Source organism: Carassius auratus, unplaced genomic scaffold (assembly GCF_003368295.1).
Source record: "Carassius auratus strain Wakin unplaced genomic scaffold, ASM336829v1 scaf_tig00216395, whole genome shotgun sequence".
Lineage (NCBI taxonomy): Eukaryota > Metazoa > Chordata > Actinopteri > Cypriniformes > Cyprinidae > Carassius > Carassius auratus.
Genome location: NW_020528546.1, coordinates 1 through 16862, shown reverse-complemented (window position 1 = coordinate 16862; position 16862 = coordinate 1). Strand labels below are relative to the sequence as shown.

At 38.0% G+C, this 16862-nt stretch overlaps 1 protein-coding gene and 1 pseudogene across 1 annotated transcript; one reads left to right on the top strand and one right to left on the bottom strand.

The window, feature by feature from the left end:
* Positions 1-5: 5 nt before the first annotated feature.
* LOC113098038 (RING finger protein 17-like) lies at positions 6-10766 on the top strand (the record flags this gene model as incomplete). Its single annotated transcript, XM_026263015.1, is given in 19 exon segments — positions 6-107; positions 110-270; positions 1338-1482; positions 1552-1664; positions 1959-2049; positions 2940-3052; positions 3527-3602; positions 3604-3763; positions 5490-5653; positions 5770-5889; positions 6941-7021; positions 7134-7256; positions 7337-7393; positions 7519-7626; positions 8996-9113; positions 9296-9434; positions 9815-10001; positions 10310-10416; positions 10495-10766. Coding segments are annotated over 18 exon segments (2154 nt in total), but the record flags the coding sequence as incomplete, so codon positions are not given.
* Positions 10767-13024: 2258 nt separating this feature from the next.
* LOC113098039 (centromere protein J-like) lies at positions 13025-16850 on the bottom strand (annotated as a pseudogene).
* Positions 16851-16862: the final 12 nt, after the last annotated feature.

Sequence of the window (16862 nt, the reverse complement as noted above, 5' to 3'; positions counted from 1 at the left end):
AATTTTTCTCCTGCTTCATCAGGAGCCAGATTAAAGATGCCCAGCCCATGGAGACGACAGTGTGGGACCCTCCATTTGAAGAGGAGCCCTCTGTCTGTTGTTCTGACTCCTCCTCCTCCTCCTCCTCCCTCCTCCTCCTGTTGCTGAAAAGCTGAAGCCCAATCTAATTCTGCCCACATGCGTCAAAGATATCGAAGTTCGTGTGACACTTGTCACCTCTCCTGGAAACATCTATGTGCAGCTGCTGCAGTTTGACGACCAGCTGAAGAGGTGCCGATTTCCTCAGTCCATAATTGTACATTAGTGTTGGTCGATATGCTCCAGTCATAAGCCGCGTTGCCACCGCTGGAACTTTACCCAAGAACTAGGGACTTTGGGCTGGTACTCGGTGTGTTTCCACCGCAGGAACTAGTGCTGCAACAACGTGTCGACGTCATCGATTACGTCGACTACAAAAATGCATCGACGCGTCACACTGTTTACATCTCGCGTAATGGCGGCTTCTGCTCCTGGGAATGGAGAAAGTTGCATTCTATCACAAAAACAATAGGAAAACATACTGGCACTCTCCGGTGTTACGGTTTAACTGGTTACCGTGTTATCTGGTGCCCAACTTCTTGGTTCAGGTCTCCGCTGCAGATGTGAAGGAACGACCGCAGCAGATTCAGCGATTCTGAAAGCACAAACCGATGTGATATTATTAAGTGTCTAAAAAACGCAGACTTGCTCATTGCATTATTCTGATTGCATGAAACACTCTGAGTACCAGCCCAAAGTCCCTAGTTCCTGGGTAAAGTTCCTGCAGTGGAAACGCGGCTTAACTACACATTATATATTTGCAGTAAAATAGCATATGGATGTTCTAAAGTATATTTATTATGACTGAATGCGTATTTAACAGGATGACAGTTTAATAGAAATTATGTAGTTTATGCTGAAAGAATTGGTGAGAGAGCTGATTTCTGTCAGCAAGCACACACTGAACAACAAAACTCTTTTATCAGCGATGACTAATCTGAATTGGCCATTGCATTTAGAAATTCAATGGAATTGTATGTGTGATTGTTTATATCGCACAACACTAAAAAAAAATGATAGATCAAATAAGCCCTAATATTATAATAATCGTTGTCTTGAATTTGTCAAAGGCATCAGCCACAGGCGATATCTTTAACTATCATCGATACACAATACCCATGTCTATCGGCACAGTCTTATTGTACATCAAACCTCTTTTCAAAATAACAAATAAAGTCCTGTTTTCAGTGACGCATCTATTTAGCTCAAGAGGTTGGTATTCTGTCATAATGCTGCCATTTTGCATGCAATATTTGCAGAATCCACGACACACTGAAGAGTCTCTTCTCGAAGTCAGAGCCACAAGAGATGCTCTGGGAAGCAGAGATGTTCTGTGCTGCCAACAACACCGGGGTTTGGGAAAGAGGAAAAGTGTGCAGTGTGTCCACTAATGGTGTTGCAGAGGTAGATATAGTTGAATAAATCTGAAAAGAGTGGGATTTTAATTTAATTTGAGTGTTGTTTTCTTTATAGGTTTTGCGTTGTGACTTTGGCAATAAAGTCAAAGTTCATGTAAACAATCTCAGACCACTCAGTCCTGATCTGATCGGATCCTTCTTACTCGAATGTAACCTCAGTGGTGTAAGGTAAACAATCTGATGGAGCACTCATTTTCTCACTATCAGATGAGCATGCACAGTTTATATACACTTTGCAGAACCTTGTTCAAGGGGAGTACTAAAAGTGTATGATCTCTATTATTATGATTAACATTTAAACAGTCCACTATTTTACCACAACTTCAAACAAGACTTACCCAGTCAAATTTGTAATGTATTAATGCTTTTAGTGTTTCACAATGTGAAGTTGTTTTTAAATTTGTAATTACATATACATTTTCTTCCCTCCTGTTCTTCTTTACCTTCTTGTCCAACTCTCAGGCCAGCTGGTGGTCGCTCCGCTTGGACAGCCACGGCGTGTGACTTCATCTCTCACTACTTGACTGGTGCCATGGCTGTAATGAACATAAAGGTTAGAACAAATGTATGGGATCAAATTCCCACCAAAAAAAAATAACAAGCATGAAACCAAAATTTAAATCCAAAAACACAAGTAGAAATATGAAAATGATCTGTGAACATTGTTTGCTATTCTAAAAACTGTATCAATGTAAAGGAGTTATAAAACTATGGAAAAGTTATCTGTGTCTAGACTTGTGCCCGTATTCGGTAATGCGATATATTACGGTAATAAATATGCACGATATTGTTATCGTGGGCACTTATAAATACCGCAAATAATTATAGATTACAAATTATTCAGAATTTGAAATGCATTTTATGAAAACTATTCCAATCAACTGGTCAAAATGCACATCACCGCTGCATGCTGCTTGAAAGACTTGTGTGTGTGCTCTGATGTAAACAAGCATGCAAGAGAAGAACATGGAGGAACACATGAGAGACGCGCTGAATGAAAGCACATTCACTCTCTGACAGCAGATGGCACTAAACTGCAGAGAATGCAGTCCTTACCCTGGAAACCCCATATATAAACCAGCTGCACTACTTTCTAAAACCTATTTAAATCATTTTAAATAGGCATTGAGATTTGTGTATTTGCTATGATGTTCTTCTTACTTATTGGTCTTTATAGTTCTTTTGCACTTTAATCTGTGCAAAACATCTAACTTTATATATATTTCTGAATTGCTTTATTTTTTGTTAGAAAAAAGTTATTTAACCTATTATATCATATTATACTATATTTTGAGCACTTTTTAAAACTAAATTGCAATACCATGATAATACCATTTACCGTGATAAAAGCATGAGCAATTAATTGCAACAGGAAAATTAGATACCGGCATATCCCTATCTGTGTAAAAAAAAAAAAAAAACTTGGTGTATTTTTCCTCTCAGGACCCATCCGCCAGGCCAGTGCTGGTGTCTCTGTTCTGTTCAAACCGTGCTGGTCAAAACGTCAGTTTCGCCGATTTCCTCATCAGTGAAGGACTTGCTCTAAAGGAGAGAAAGTAAGAAAAAAAAGTTTCTGCTCTGTATGCTTATCATTCACATGACTGTTTATGTTGATCTCGGTGTATACTACCGTATTTTTTGGACTATAAGTCACACCTAAGTATAAGTCGCATCTTACCAAAATACGTCATGACGAGGGAAAAAACATACAAGTCGCACTGGACTATAAGTCGCATTTATTTAGAACCAAGAACCAAGAGAAAACATTACCGTCTCCAGCCGCGAGAGGGCGCTCTATGACTTCAGTGTAGACTACAGGAGCACTGAGCAGCATAGAGTGCCCTCTCGCGGCTGGAGACGGTAATGTTTTCTCTTGGTTCAATTCTCTCGGTTCAATGTCAAATTTAATTTTGGATAAATAAGTCGCACCTGACTATAAGTAGCAGAACCAGCCAAACTGTGAAAAAATAGTATGAATTATAGTCCGGAAAATATGGTAAGTAAACCGTTTTTCTAGGGCTGCTCCCCATATCCGAAACAGTCTTCTCAGAGCAGTGTGTGTTGAGTGAGAAGATTCCTGAGCCACAGAGAATGCACAAGCCTTCCTCAGACACCACCCACACCCAGCCCTCGAATCAACCCACCACCAGAGAGAGTGCAGACACACTCATACCCCCCTCCAGAGCTGCCTCCCTGTGGACACACGCTCATGAACATCTCAGCCATCTCCGAACAAGGTGTCATTTACGCAATGACATACCAAGCAGGTGTGTGTCGTTTTATTTCTCACTAAAACAGTCAGTAATTTTGTTTTTATGACAATTTTCTATCATCACTTTTCATCCTTTCAAGCTGAGCATTTTTGCTGCTAAACCTTTAAGATTTAAGCTGTAAATGACATCTGTTAGGATTGGCTAGTAGCAGCTGCTACTGCAAAGTTACTGAAAACTGATAACTCATGTATGTGGGCAGAGTTAATGACTGTGGTAATATGTTATTGAAAATGCTTAAAGGAACACTCTTGACTTTTTGGGACTTTAGCTTATTCACAGTATCCCCCAGAGTTAGATAAGTCCATACATACCTTTTTTCATTTCTGTGCGTTCTGTAAGTGTTATTTGAGGCACCCACCTAGCCTAGCTTAGCACAAAGACTGGATGTAAAGGATACTGTTAGCATAGTAATCCCAATAAGTGACAAAATAATGCAAACATTTTCCTATTTACATGTTGTGATCTGTATAGTCACAGCGTGTAAAAATAACAAGGCTATATGAGACAGAGACCGTTTTTAATCGTATAAATACTGGGAACTATATTCTCACTAGGGCGTAGGAGCACAGCTAATGTTACTTGGGCGGAGTGGCTACTTGGGCGGAGTGATTAGCGCAACACACGAGACGCGCTGTGGTGATGAGCAGAGTGTTACATTTATATGTGATATTACATTTATGACTAACATTAGCCAAACTGTAACAGTGCCATGCTAATGTAATATAACCTTAGTAGTGACACTATTCCATGAATAGGGGCTCCGTGTATCCCATTTATTGTTATTATTGTGTTGTCATGAACACATTGCTCGTGATCATTATAACAAAATCACTTACTTGGTGGACAGCTGACCGTTAGGTTCACTCGGCATGGAGCGTTTCTTCCAGTTGATCGTGTCACAATGGGGAAAAAAAGCGACAACTGCCGGGTGTATTAGGGCAGAGAAATCTTCTGTGGTAGTGACGCAAATATTTTGATTGTCATCAAGCCTTGACATTGATGGCAATACCCGGTCCCATTCATTACAACAAAGGCATTCGGTTTCTGTCAGCATAGGTTGGCATGTTCCACATTTACACAGCACCAGTCTGTGTTCGTTCTGATTCTCGCTTCGACATCTTGTCTTACAGCTTCCAAAGTTTGTAACTCCTCGTCTGTGTATTCTGGCTCAAAACTATATGGTTCTGGATCTTGGTTTGATACACAGTAAAATTCCTCTGAGTCTGACAATTCCTCAAAGTCAGTCATGACCACAAGTCACGTCTAGCTAGTCACTTGTTTTGTTTACGGAACCATCAACAGCGCGTCTCGTGTGCTGCGCAAATCACTCCGCCCAAGTAACATTAGCTGTGCCCCTACGCCTAGTGAAAATATAGTTCCCAGTATTTATACGATTAAAAATGGTCTCTGTCTCATATAGCCTTGTTATTTTTACACGCTGTGACTATACAGATCACAACATGTAAATAGGAAAATGTTTGCATTATTTTGTCACTTATTGGGATTACTATGCTAACAGTATCCATTTACATCCAGTCTTTGTGCTAAGCTAGGCTAGCGGTGGGTGCCTCAAATAACACTTACAGAACGCACAGAAATGAAAAAGGTATGTATGGACTTATCTAACTCTGGGGGATACTGTGAATAAGCTAAAGTCCCAAAAAGTCGGAGTGTTCCTTTAAAAACTCCATAATACAGAATTGTTTTCTGACGTGTTCAGTGTGCGAGTTTGATCGCTTACGGGAGCGGCTGCAACAGCACATTAAAACCCTGCCAAGACCGAAGAACTACAACTGGAAAGGAGTTTTGGGATGTGCTGTCATGGGAACCGACATGTTCTGGTACAGAGGTCAGGTGCAGGAGGTCATTGGAGGACACGTGAAGGTCAGTGAGCTTTCAAAGCATTGCATCACTTTCATATAAAAAAAATTTCATAATCTCAAATGTAAACACCTTGGGTCATATTGTTTTGTTACCAGTTTGTGATGTAACTGTTCCAGGTCCAATATGTGGATCAGGGACTTGTGGAGAGTATCCCGGTTTGTCATGTGTACCCCATGGTTCTGTGTGAGGATGTGCCGCAGCTCTGTGTGCCCTGTCAGATAAATGGAGTCATACCGGTATGCGTCTCTGTGCTAATATGAATTTGATTGTTTCCAATTTAAACTGGCTAATGTGATCATCCTTACAGTTCACTCTTAACACAGGGATTTCCAAACATTTTTGTCAACTAAACCTTTTTTACCTAAGATAATATATCAATAGCTTAACAATACATTGTAACATATTAGAATTTTTTGTTGTTGTTGTTGATCAATGGGCATCATTTAAAGCTAAAAAAAGTTTGTTAGTTTAATTTAGTTTTACATTTTTTTTTATTTAGTTATCAGCTTTTCATCAACTCATAAATCCCTATTTTAACCTGATAGCTGAGATTTCTAAATTTATTTTGTGACAATTTCCCCTTAATGTAACACATTTATTAGAACTCTTATATTTAACCTCAAAATCAATATTTGTAAAATATTTAAAATGCAATTTCTGCATAAAGAAAACGCATATTTCAGAGCCTTTTAAAGTCTTTTTGCATTTTGAGTTAATTGTCATCCAATCAATATCTTCAGTGTGGTCCTACAAATAGGATGTGCTTTAATATATGCATTATACAAATATTTTTTTTATATACGGTCATAAAACATGACCCCAAGAACTTATGAATTGAATTCTTGTGGTGAGACTTTATGGTTATTTTAGCAATACTGTAATGAAAACTTAAAGGGTTCAGCCAAAAATCTAAATTATGTAATTAATAACTTACCCTCATGTTGTTCCAAACCCGTGAGACCTCCGTTTATCTTTGGAACGCAGTTTAAGATATTTTAGTTTAGTCCGAGAGCTTTCTGTCCCACCATTAAAGCTGTGTGTACGGTATACTGTCCATGTCCAGAAAGGTAATCTCACGGGTTTGGAACAACATGAGAGTGAGTTATTAATGACATAAATAAAAAATTTTGGTGAACTAACCCTTTAACTTGCTGAAGAAAGCAAATTAAAGGGTTCGGTGGGTATGAGAGATTATTTCAGATGTCCTGAAATGAACAATTCCAAATAAAGTAATTTTTTTAATGTGATGAAATACTCTGGCAAATCCTTGGATTTGAACTGTTACAGATTGGGAAGGGCTGGCAGTGGGATGCTGTGGTGCTCATGAAGGAGTTGCTACTTGGGCGTTCAGTCTATGTCCACATTATTGTAAGTGAATATACATCTACACCACTCCATGTATCAGCAGAACTCTATTTATCACTAAAGTGTCAATTATCGTGTTGACAAGCACTCTCCCCATAAACCTGTTGTTTTGCAGGAGCACCCAGAGGATCCGCGTGGCTGTGTAAAAGTTGAGATCACGGTGGATGGAATGGCACTTAGCAAGATAATGGTGCATCACCAATATGCCAGTTTTGATCCTGCCATCATCAGTCAGGAGGTATGATCAGTGGATATTAGTAAAAGCAGAGTTGTTTTGCCTGTGTGAGGTGTAGATATTAACAGTATGTTTATGTGCAGGATTATGTTGTTAAGCCTCTTGTCCCTGATTTGGATGACTGGGACCTAAACACAGAGGTAAACGTTTAATTTCTGTTCACATCATACAATTCCTGAATTTCTGGTTAAACTATTTCCATAGAAGTCACTCAGTTTGCTTACTAAATGTCAGAACTGGTTTAGTAGCAATATGTTGTGTTCAGGGGTTGGAGGAGCCCCAGCCTGTATTTGGGATTTATAAAGAACTCCAGATTCCTAAAGGAAGAGCACATTTCCCTGCCAAGGTCAAGCATATCCGCACCCCAAATGAGGTATGTGAGCTGAATTAGGGATGGACGATGTGGCCAAGATTTTATCATGATATATTTCTTAATTTCGGTTGATATGATATAAATCAGATATCGATATGAACTATTTTTTTTAAAGCCTCAGGAAAAAATGCCCAAAATGTCCACAACAGATGTATGTACCTACAAACTTCTGAAAAATTAATTTGCCAAGGCTCAATCCCAATTCTATTTTATATCCCTTCCCCTACCCCTCCGCCTACCCCTTCCCTTTGTCCCTTGAAACAGAGTGTCAAGGGGTAGGGGAGAAATATTCCAATAAGGTTTGGGACACCACTACTATGCCGTCATGTTATCATACGTCGTCTGGCTCCTACAATTCACAAATATATTGGTCTGCTGGTGCGGATTAGAGCCTTTAATTATCGTTCTGTATTAATGCGCTGCTTACTGACACACACACATATATCAGAAATCATGCAGCTCACACATCCAGGAGAAAAAAAACTTGTCAAGGCTGCCCCACGACTTTTATTAAATACAGTTTAAATGTTGAATCGCTACATTATTTTCCAGCAACAAGAGGATACAATTGCTGTTTTTAAGTAAAATCACGCACAGATGCACATAACACGCAACTTAAATCTCTCTCTCTCTCTCTCTCTCTCTCTCTCTCTCTAATTGGCAATATTTGAGGAAAGGGCTTAGCGATTTCTAATTCTTGTCTATTGTCAATGTCTACGGTGGTTATCGCCCTGATCAGACCTGAAAATATCTTGTGGTACTATCGTGCAGTCTATTGATATGATGTTAGCAAACAGGAAATTTTTTTTTTTTTTTTTTTTTTTTTTTGAGTAACATTTTTAGAACCAGCAGAAACAGTGGTTTCCCTGTTAATGGCTGTAAACAAAGCAGCTCTGCTCATGAACACTCCTGTATCTGATCAAATGAAAATGCCATTGAAACAATTCAGAAGACAGTCAGTTTTCTTCAAACATACATTCATATAAAGCACAGACACTGTGTTTAAATTTTGATAAGTGCAGTAAAAAATAATATCATCTTTATTGAAAATACTTTGAGATATTTTGATATTAAATTATTATCCAGCCCTAGAGCTGATAAGTCTGTTACATAAATACATGGCCTCATTCATCAAAAAATGAAAAGCTGCTCATGAATCGATCATGTCTCAAAGAGTTGGTCCTAACATCAAAATGCAGCACCAGTATTAGATGAAATTTTGTACCAAGCAGCTCTCTGTTGATCAACACATTAAATCCGTGTGACCAACTTGAAGCCGTAGTGAATTTCTTTTGCAACCATTACAATGGTAAATGTGTCCACTACTTTACAGTCTCTTACTTTACTTGAATCTAATGTGTGTCTGCAGGTGTTCCTGTGTGTGTTGGATAAGTGTGAACAGGAGCAGGAAGAGAGTTTGGAGGAAGCTCTTGAGGGTGTGAATGAGAATATAGAAAATCTGAGCCTGCTGACAGACTTCCCCATTGGTGCTTATATTTGTTGTTTGATCATGATTCATTTCAGTGAATGCAAACACCTCTGTGGTATTTCGTTTGTATACATGCCTGTTTTATCAAATTTATTCCAAAAACTTTGAGACCATGTTTTTCCTACACAGGCTAAATAACTTGGAGAATAGATGGATGTTTTTAATTGTGTTTGTGTGCAGAGTGTCCCTGTCTGGCCGAGTACAGCGATGGTAAATATTATCGTGCGAAGTTACTGGGTTTTTCTCAACTCACTCCTTCTGTGAAGCTCCTTGTGAGACATGTGGATTTTGGTTCAGATGACATCTTACCAACACAAAAGTGAGACTATACAAATTAATCGGGAGTAATTGTCGTTCTTGTAGAAATGTAAAAGCTTTTTGGTTCAGTTAGGTTCATTAGAACAGTAGTTCCAACCTTTCTGACTCCTACTTTTGTAGGTGTTCTTGATTAAAGGGATTAAATTATTATTTTTTTAATTCACAAATAAAAATTTCAATAAAATATTTTGGAGCCTGACAGAAACCTTTTATATAAAGACTAGGTCTTTAAATTACACTTAAAATTATTTCATATATCCAGCTTTTTGTTCTTGAAATTAAATTCAGTAAATGTAACAAATGTAAAAAACGTGCTTTAAATCATAAAGGCATTTTAAAATCAATTAACACATCCAAAAAAATGATTGTGTGTCACTACAGATTGCGGCAACTCCCTGCATCCCTTCATCATTTCCCATGTGCAGCAGTTTATGTGAAGTTAGCAGGCTTCAGACCAACAGATGTGTGTTTGGAGTCGGAGAGGATACCTTACCGGCCTGAGTGGAGTATGAGAGCCATGATGGAGATGATCAACCTGTTGAACGGAGAGCTCACTGCAGTCCTCACTGTACGCCTCATTCACTGCCTTTACACCTGGCATAACATGCATTTTTGACAATCTGCTTATGATCTGACTGCTCTTAATGGCTTTTAAACAGTAGATCTGACAACTCAGTGAAGGTGAAAAAAAAAAGATAAAGCTGAATTTAAGTTTTAATGAAACTGCATATATATACTAACCAGGACAAACACAGGTGTAAAGGGGAACAAATGTATAGTGTCATATAACACTTGGTAACAATGCAAAACACTTTTGTTTCTATTCGAAGCAGTTGCATGAAATGTGATGTGACGTATCCAAATGTGCATTTTCAGGCAACTGAACCACAGCTGACTGTGCTGTTGTACAATGCAGAAGGGACACTCGTCCACAGACCTCTTGTGGAGAAAGGCCTAGCTAATTATGCATAAATCTTGTAAAGGTAAGTGTGAAAGTGAATTTAATTCAAGGAAACGGTCTAAACATTTATTTCTTTCATGTTATTTTTCTGTTTCTGCAGGTTGTGTCAGTGATGCTGCAGATTTCAAAGAAGCTTCTGAGACAGCAAAACATTTTATGTTGAAGTTGTCTAATGCTTGGGGTTTTATGCTACTTTTGTGTGCATGCATTTTATGTTAAAACATTTTGTTTTGTTTGTGCAGCTATGCCTAGTTTTATGTTAAATATTTGTATTGTTCAAGTTCAAAGCTGCTTTAAAGTAGCAATAATATTTTGTTAATATAATGTATATTTGTTGAGCAGAGCTGAAGTAAAACTGTTGTAGACTCTTGACTTTTGTTTTTTTGGATCAAATCATAATTGACTTTTTGAAATCTTGGTTGTTATCAATAATAGCAGACTTCACCAATCAATGCACTTTTTCCTTCAGACCACTACAGGAAGTATCCTGCAGAACCTTTTCACAATTCATCAGCAGACCTGCCAACCTGTGTGCGTTTTGCTTAGTGGCTACAGTACGTATTTGACCTCAAAGTACGCTAGTACGATTTGTCACCCTAAACTACGTGAAAAATCTAGAAACACCTCTGTCCATGTGCAGTATTTAAAAGTAGCAACAGAAAAAGATGAATTCAACCAATCCGAGTGCTTTTTTTATTTAATGATTTCTGCATTGAATTTCTCGTAGTAGCCTGTGGTTTATAGTTTCTGTTCAAAGCGGATGTTGTCCTAACCAACCGTCAGATGCTCTGACAGAAGCATCTGCGTGTGAGGCTGACCGAGATCTGTGGTTTAATGTGTTTGAGATGTGCTGTTTTCATAATGCATAACTTACATTTTTTAACACTTACATTACAGGTTTATTATCCATCTGTAGATGTAAAAAAAAAAAGCCATGGAAATATTTCCATTTTGCTGTCAGAAGTGCATGAGCTTTTGCTTTGCGATTCTTCGCTAAACTCCACAGACTTCATTTAGAACAAGCAGACCATAAATGTGAATTTTATTTGTTTGCTCATGAAGAATTTTAAACCTACAAATAAGTTTATTCGAAAGTGACGTGGCCAAGTATGCCCTGAATTTGTGCTCTGCATTCAACCCATTTAAAGTGAACACACACCTGGAGCAGTGGGCAGCCATTTATGCTGCGGTGCCCCGGGAGCAGATGGGGTTCTGTGCCTTGCTCAAGGGCACCTCAGTCATAGTATTGAAGGTTGAAGAGAGTGCTGTACATTCACCATACCACCCCCACTCCCCTACAATCCCTGCCGGCATGAGACCCACAATCTCTGGGTTACAAGTCTGACTCTGTAACCATTAGGCCACGACTTCCCTGTTTGTGTGATAGCACTAACTGTAAAGTGTAAAATGTTTTACTTTTTCATTTTTAGTTTAGTAACTTTTGCTTTAAAATTATTTTTGTTTTTAGATTGCAATGTTACAACGTAATGTGATTTTAATGCTTTCTTCGCACATAATATATGCATACATGCTTACATTCACTTTGTTTGATCCAAATACAAAATACAGAGGTATAGGCTAGTGTATACTGCAAATCAGACGAAAAATACAAAGATATACATTTTTGCTCATCACCCAGCCCTATACTGGCGATATGTGTACTGGAGATTTTTATGTGTGTGTGTGTGTGTATTATATATATATATATATAATATAGGCCTAGCTAAATTAATAAATGGCAAAAATTTACTAAACAGTTATGGTAAATTGGAAAATACAGTAAATGGTTCATGTTTAACAATGTTTTCCTAATAAAAGGCCTTTAAAAGTTTTAAATTCAGATTTTAAATATTTTTGGTCACATTACCACTAAAATATCTCAAGTCTGACAGACCTAAAGACTTTACAATCATTGGACAGACCAGGGGCAGCATTTCCCTATGATAGTCGCGGCAAAACCCACAATGAATATAATGATATTGTAAGGAATTGTGTGCTTCTAATTTTATAGCAACGAGCTGAACACCTCTGGTGTGACTTTAAATACAGACCTTGACTCATCAGAAAACTCATCACCAATGACCTGTACAATACAATACTCTTGCATCAAATATTGAAATGCAGTTTTTAAATGCACGAATTGTGTTTTCATCTTGTTTGCCAGTTTTGGAAGTGCCTTCTGTTCTAAAGAAGCGGGTGTAGCAATACTTCTGTCTGTATAGTGAGTTTTGGTTCAAGGTCTGCATTTAAAGTCACACCAGAGGTGTTCATTTGGGAATTAGGACTTGGCTTTCTGCAGACCAGTCAAGTTCTTCCACACTAACTGAATCAATCATTTCTCTTTGAACCTTGCCTTATATACAGAGGCGCTGTCATGTTGGAATAGAAAAGGATCCTGTCCAAACTGTAGCTATAAAATGAAAAGCACATAATACCTTACAATATCATCATTACATGCTTGAACACTGAGATTCATCCTCACTGAAATGACTAAAGTAGTTAAACCCGTTCATTAGAAGGGGTGTCTAATACTTTTATCAATATAGTGTATGTCCATATTCTCTCTGAGGAATTATAAGAATGATGGTTATCCAACATATCGTACAGTTCATCTGATAACATCAAGCCTATTTTATCTCTTAACACAACATACAAAGATTTTATTTTTTTAATATTTGAAACATTCACACAATACCAATATTCTTACACTCTACTTCATTTAAGTTAATTTGTTTTTCCTTTCATTTAAAATAAAACTATTTGGGGCTTTTCATGCCTTAGTGTCCATAATGACATGACCCTGTGCGTCTTTTAACCGCACACGTCCTGTCGGGTATTGTGTCTCTTGCCGTCCATCCGAGTAAACGGTTTTAACTGTACCATCTGGATACTCCCGTCGCTTGAAATCTGCAGTGTGGATCTCTCGCTGACCGGTGTTAAACTGGATCACCTTACTGCCATCCCTGGAAAGCAGAATAAAAATGGTGTGACTTGAGCGTGACTCTTTATCATAACACATTGGGTTTGAGGGCTGTGGGTTTACTCACGGATTCAGCTGTATTATTGTTCCATCTGTGTAGAACACTTTCCTCTCTCCCATCAGGATAAAGTGTCTTGATTGTCTGATCAGGGAAAGTGATTTCCTTACGTCCATCAGGGAAATGTTTCTCTAAGAAAAGACAGAGCGGACGATTAAGACCTAGAATTTTGACTCCTAAAAACTTCATTTTAAGACAAATTCAGGCCCACCTGTTTGATTGTTAGGAAACTGAAGCACTTCCATCCCATCTGGATAGGTTATGTGTGTGGTCTGAGCTTCTGCATAGTAATAAATCTACAAAACAAATTACACTGCTAATTAAGATGATAACATTTATAATAATTACACTGGTGCAAACATAAAAAATGCATGAATAATTTCAGAGTCTATTCCTCACCACTCTTTGATCAGGCATTGTGTGTTTGACATCCCCATTGAAAAACATGACTTTGACTGTCTGTCCATCAGCAGAAAGCTCTTTCCTCGTGCCATTTGGAAAAACAACAAGTCGGCCTCCATCAGGAAGCACTTTTCTCAATCTGTAAAGTACATGTATATTTGATTTACAGTTCCATCTGAAAGTGAATAATATTAATCATTTTTGCAACGTAACCACAATCTCTTAATTGATGGGGGTTTGGTGGCTCAGTTTTGTTCTAAAATGGCATTCCCTCAATCTGGAATTTGTTGAAACTTTTAGTTTGAGTTAAAGAGAGTACCTTGTCTGACTGTGTGAGCTCTTCCTGTTCCTTCTCTGATTGTTCAATGGCAGGGAGTGAGTTAATTAGTGGAGAGGCATGGTTCATCTCAGTCGTAACTAGTCCATCCGAACACTGGGTTTCCACTGGACTTGGCTCATATTTGAAGCTGATACTCTCTTTCATTTGTTCAGGGAAAAAAGCTGTGGGGAATTAATTGAGAGTCATGCTACATGGCAATCACAATGTAAGAACACAGATATATAAATAAAATATATGTTTTATGGTTAGAACCACAAAAAAGTATGCATTACTAATCTTGATGTAGAATGACAATACCCGAGTTTGTGAGAGGGATCTGTGTCTCTGGACTTCCCTTTCTGCTGCTGCTGCTGTTTTTTTGAACTCCGAGAAGGACTCTAAATACATAAAAACATACCAAGACATTGTGAAATTATTACACACATTTACAGGCAGGTTTGTAAGTTATTTAAAATAACCAGTTTACAGTTAGTTGAGCTTTTAAAGTGTTTATATACACTGCCATCTAAAAATTTGGCATCAGTAAGATTTTTAATGGAGTCTTTTATGCTCATTAAGGCTTTATCTATTTGACCAAAAATACAGTAATATTGAAATTTCCAATACCGGTTTCCTACTTTAATATACTTTAAAATATCATTTTCTTTAACACAGCACTGAATTCATCAGCTATTACTCCAGTCTTCAGTGTCACATGATCCATCAGAAATCTTTCTAAGATGCTGATTTATTCTCAGTTGAAAACTGTTGTGCTGCTTAATATTTTTTTTGGAACCTGTTATCATTTTTTCTTTGATGAATACAATGTTAAAAAGAACAGCACTAATTCAGAATATTGAACATATTCTTATAATTTATTTCTTAAAATAAGGAAAATATTTACTGACCCCAAACTTTTGAATAATAGTGTAAAAAATCAATTTTGAATAAACAATGTTCTTTTTTTATATTTTTATTTTTCAAACAATCCTGAAAAAAAATATCACTGGTACCAAAAAATATTAAGCAGCACAACTTTCCAACACTGATAATAAATCAGCATATTTAGAATCATTTCTGAAAATTTCAGCTTTGCTTCACAGGAATAAATTATATTAAAACAGAAAACATTTTAAATTGCAATATTATTAAACAAAATAAAATAAAAAATCTGTATTTTTTTTATCAAATAGATTAAGCTTGAGCAGAAGAAGCTTTTGAACAGCAATTTATGTATAAAACAGATGGGTGCAGAAATCTTTCAGACTTGCCACTTCTACTCTTACCCTGGCATCTGCACGTTTGGACCAGTGGCTAGTTTTATTGCTAGATGCAGAGATCCTTCCTTTTTCCTTCTCAGCACTCTTCCACGCACTGAGGCGCAGTTTCGTCGAGTGTCCGCACTTGGTCTCTGAGGGACGTGTTCTCTGCACTCAGAGCATCTACCTGCTGTCGCAGACGACTCTGTGTGTTGCTCCAACGAGCCTCTCGTTTGCGCAAGTCTTCCTGCAGCACATTTAGCTGCTGCTTTAGAGCCTAATACAGACATAAACAGTCAAACAACTTATTATAATAAGCAGAACTGGAAGTGTCCAAACGATACTTTTCCAACAGACCTGGATCTCATCTCTTTCCTGTTTATCAGGTCTTGCTCTCACAGTTGCTGCATGCTTTTCAAAAAGCTTCCTTTCACGCTGCAATTTTTTTGGTCCTCCCTTTTAAACTCCTCCCACTTTGCAATCTCCTCCATCCTCTTCTTTTCAAATTCAGCCTTTTCTTTTCTGTATTGGACAAATGTCTTTTAAAAAGTTTTCGGATCAAATGTTTTCGGCATGACAAATAACTTACTACATTCATATTGCTCAGTCATTTGCAGTTTAGCTGCGAACAGTAGTGAAATATCTCAAAATATACAGATTATTTGAACAAGAAAAATAAGGGACTATACTTGAGATGATCTCTCGTGTCCTGGTTTTCCTGCTTAAGTTTGGCCAGTGCCGCATTCTCAGATTTGAACCTTTCAATCTCACTTTCCAGCTCCACCAAACGCTCACGAAGAAGTCTTGATTGAGCTGAAAATAATTCAGTTTCAGGGTTTACTACGTACTTTCAATATTAATAATACGAAATGTTTCTTCAGAGCCAAATCATCATATTAGAATGACTTCTGAAGATCGGGAGAGCGGCTGCTGAAAACTAAAAACTTTGCCATCGCAAATTCTACAAATGAATTGCCTTAAACAACATCGTACCAATATATCATGCATCCCTAGCAAAAAAATCTAATAAGCACATTTGATAGCTCTATGAAAAACATCAAAACACTAGTGTTACCTGCTCCTTCTTCACTGGGCACATTCTGTGGTTCCTGCGCCTGCACCACTTTACCGGAGGAGAAGGTTTAGGCTTGAGAGCTGGAAACAGCTTTGATACCAGCTGGCATGTCGGTGGGGCTTCTTTCTGATTTCCCACTGCATGTGGACTGCCACCTGCTGGTTTTACCCCCTTAGAGAAGGCAACCTTTCTTTTCAGAGCCCTCTCTGATGGGGACTCCTCTGCGGGACAACAGGACTCCTCCTCAGGGTCATTCCAAGTATCATCGTCATCAAACTCTAACTGGGCTCTTGATTCTAAGAGAGTAGAGTCTCCATTGGTACTCAAACTCCTCTCATCCTCCCTCTGGACTGCTGGCACCATCCGGTCTTGATA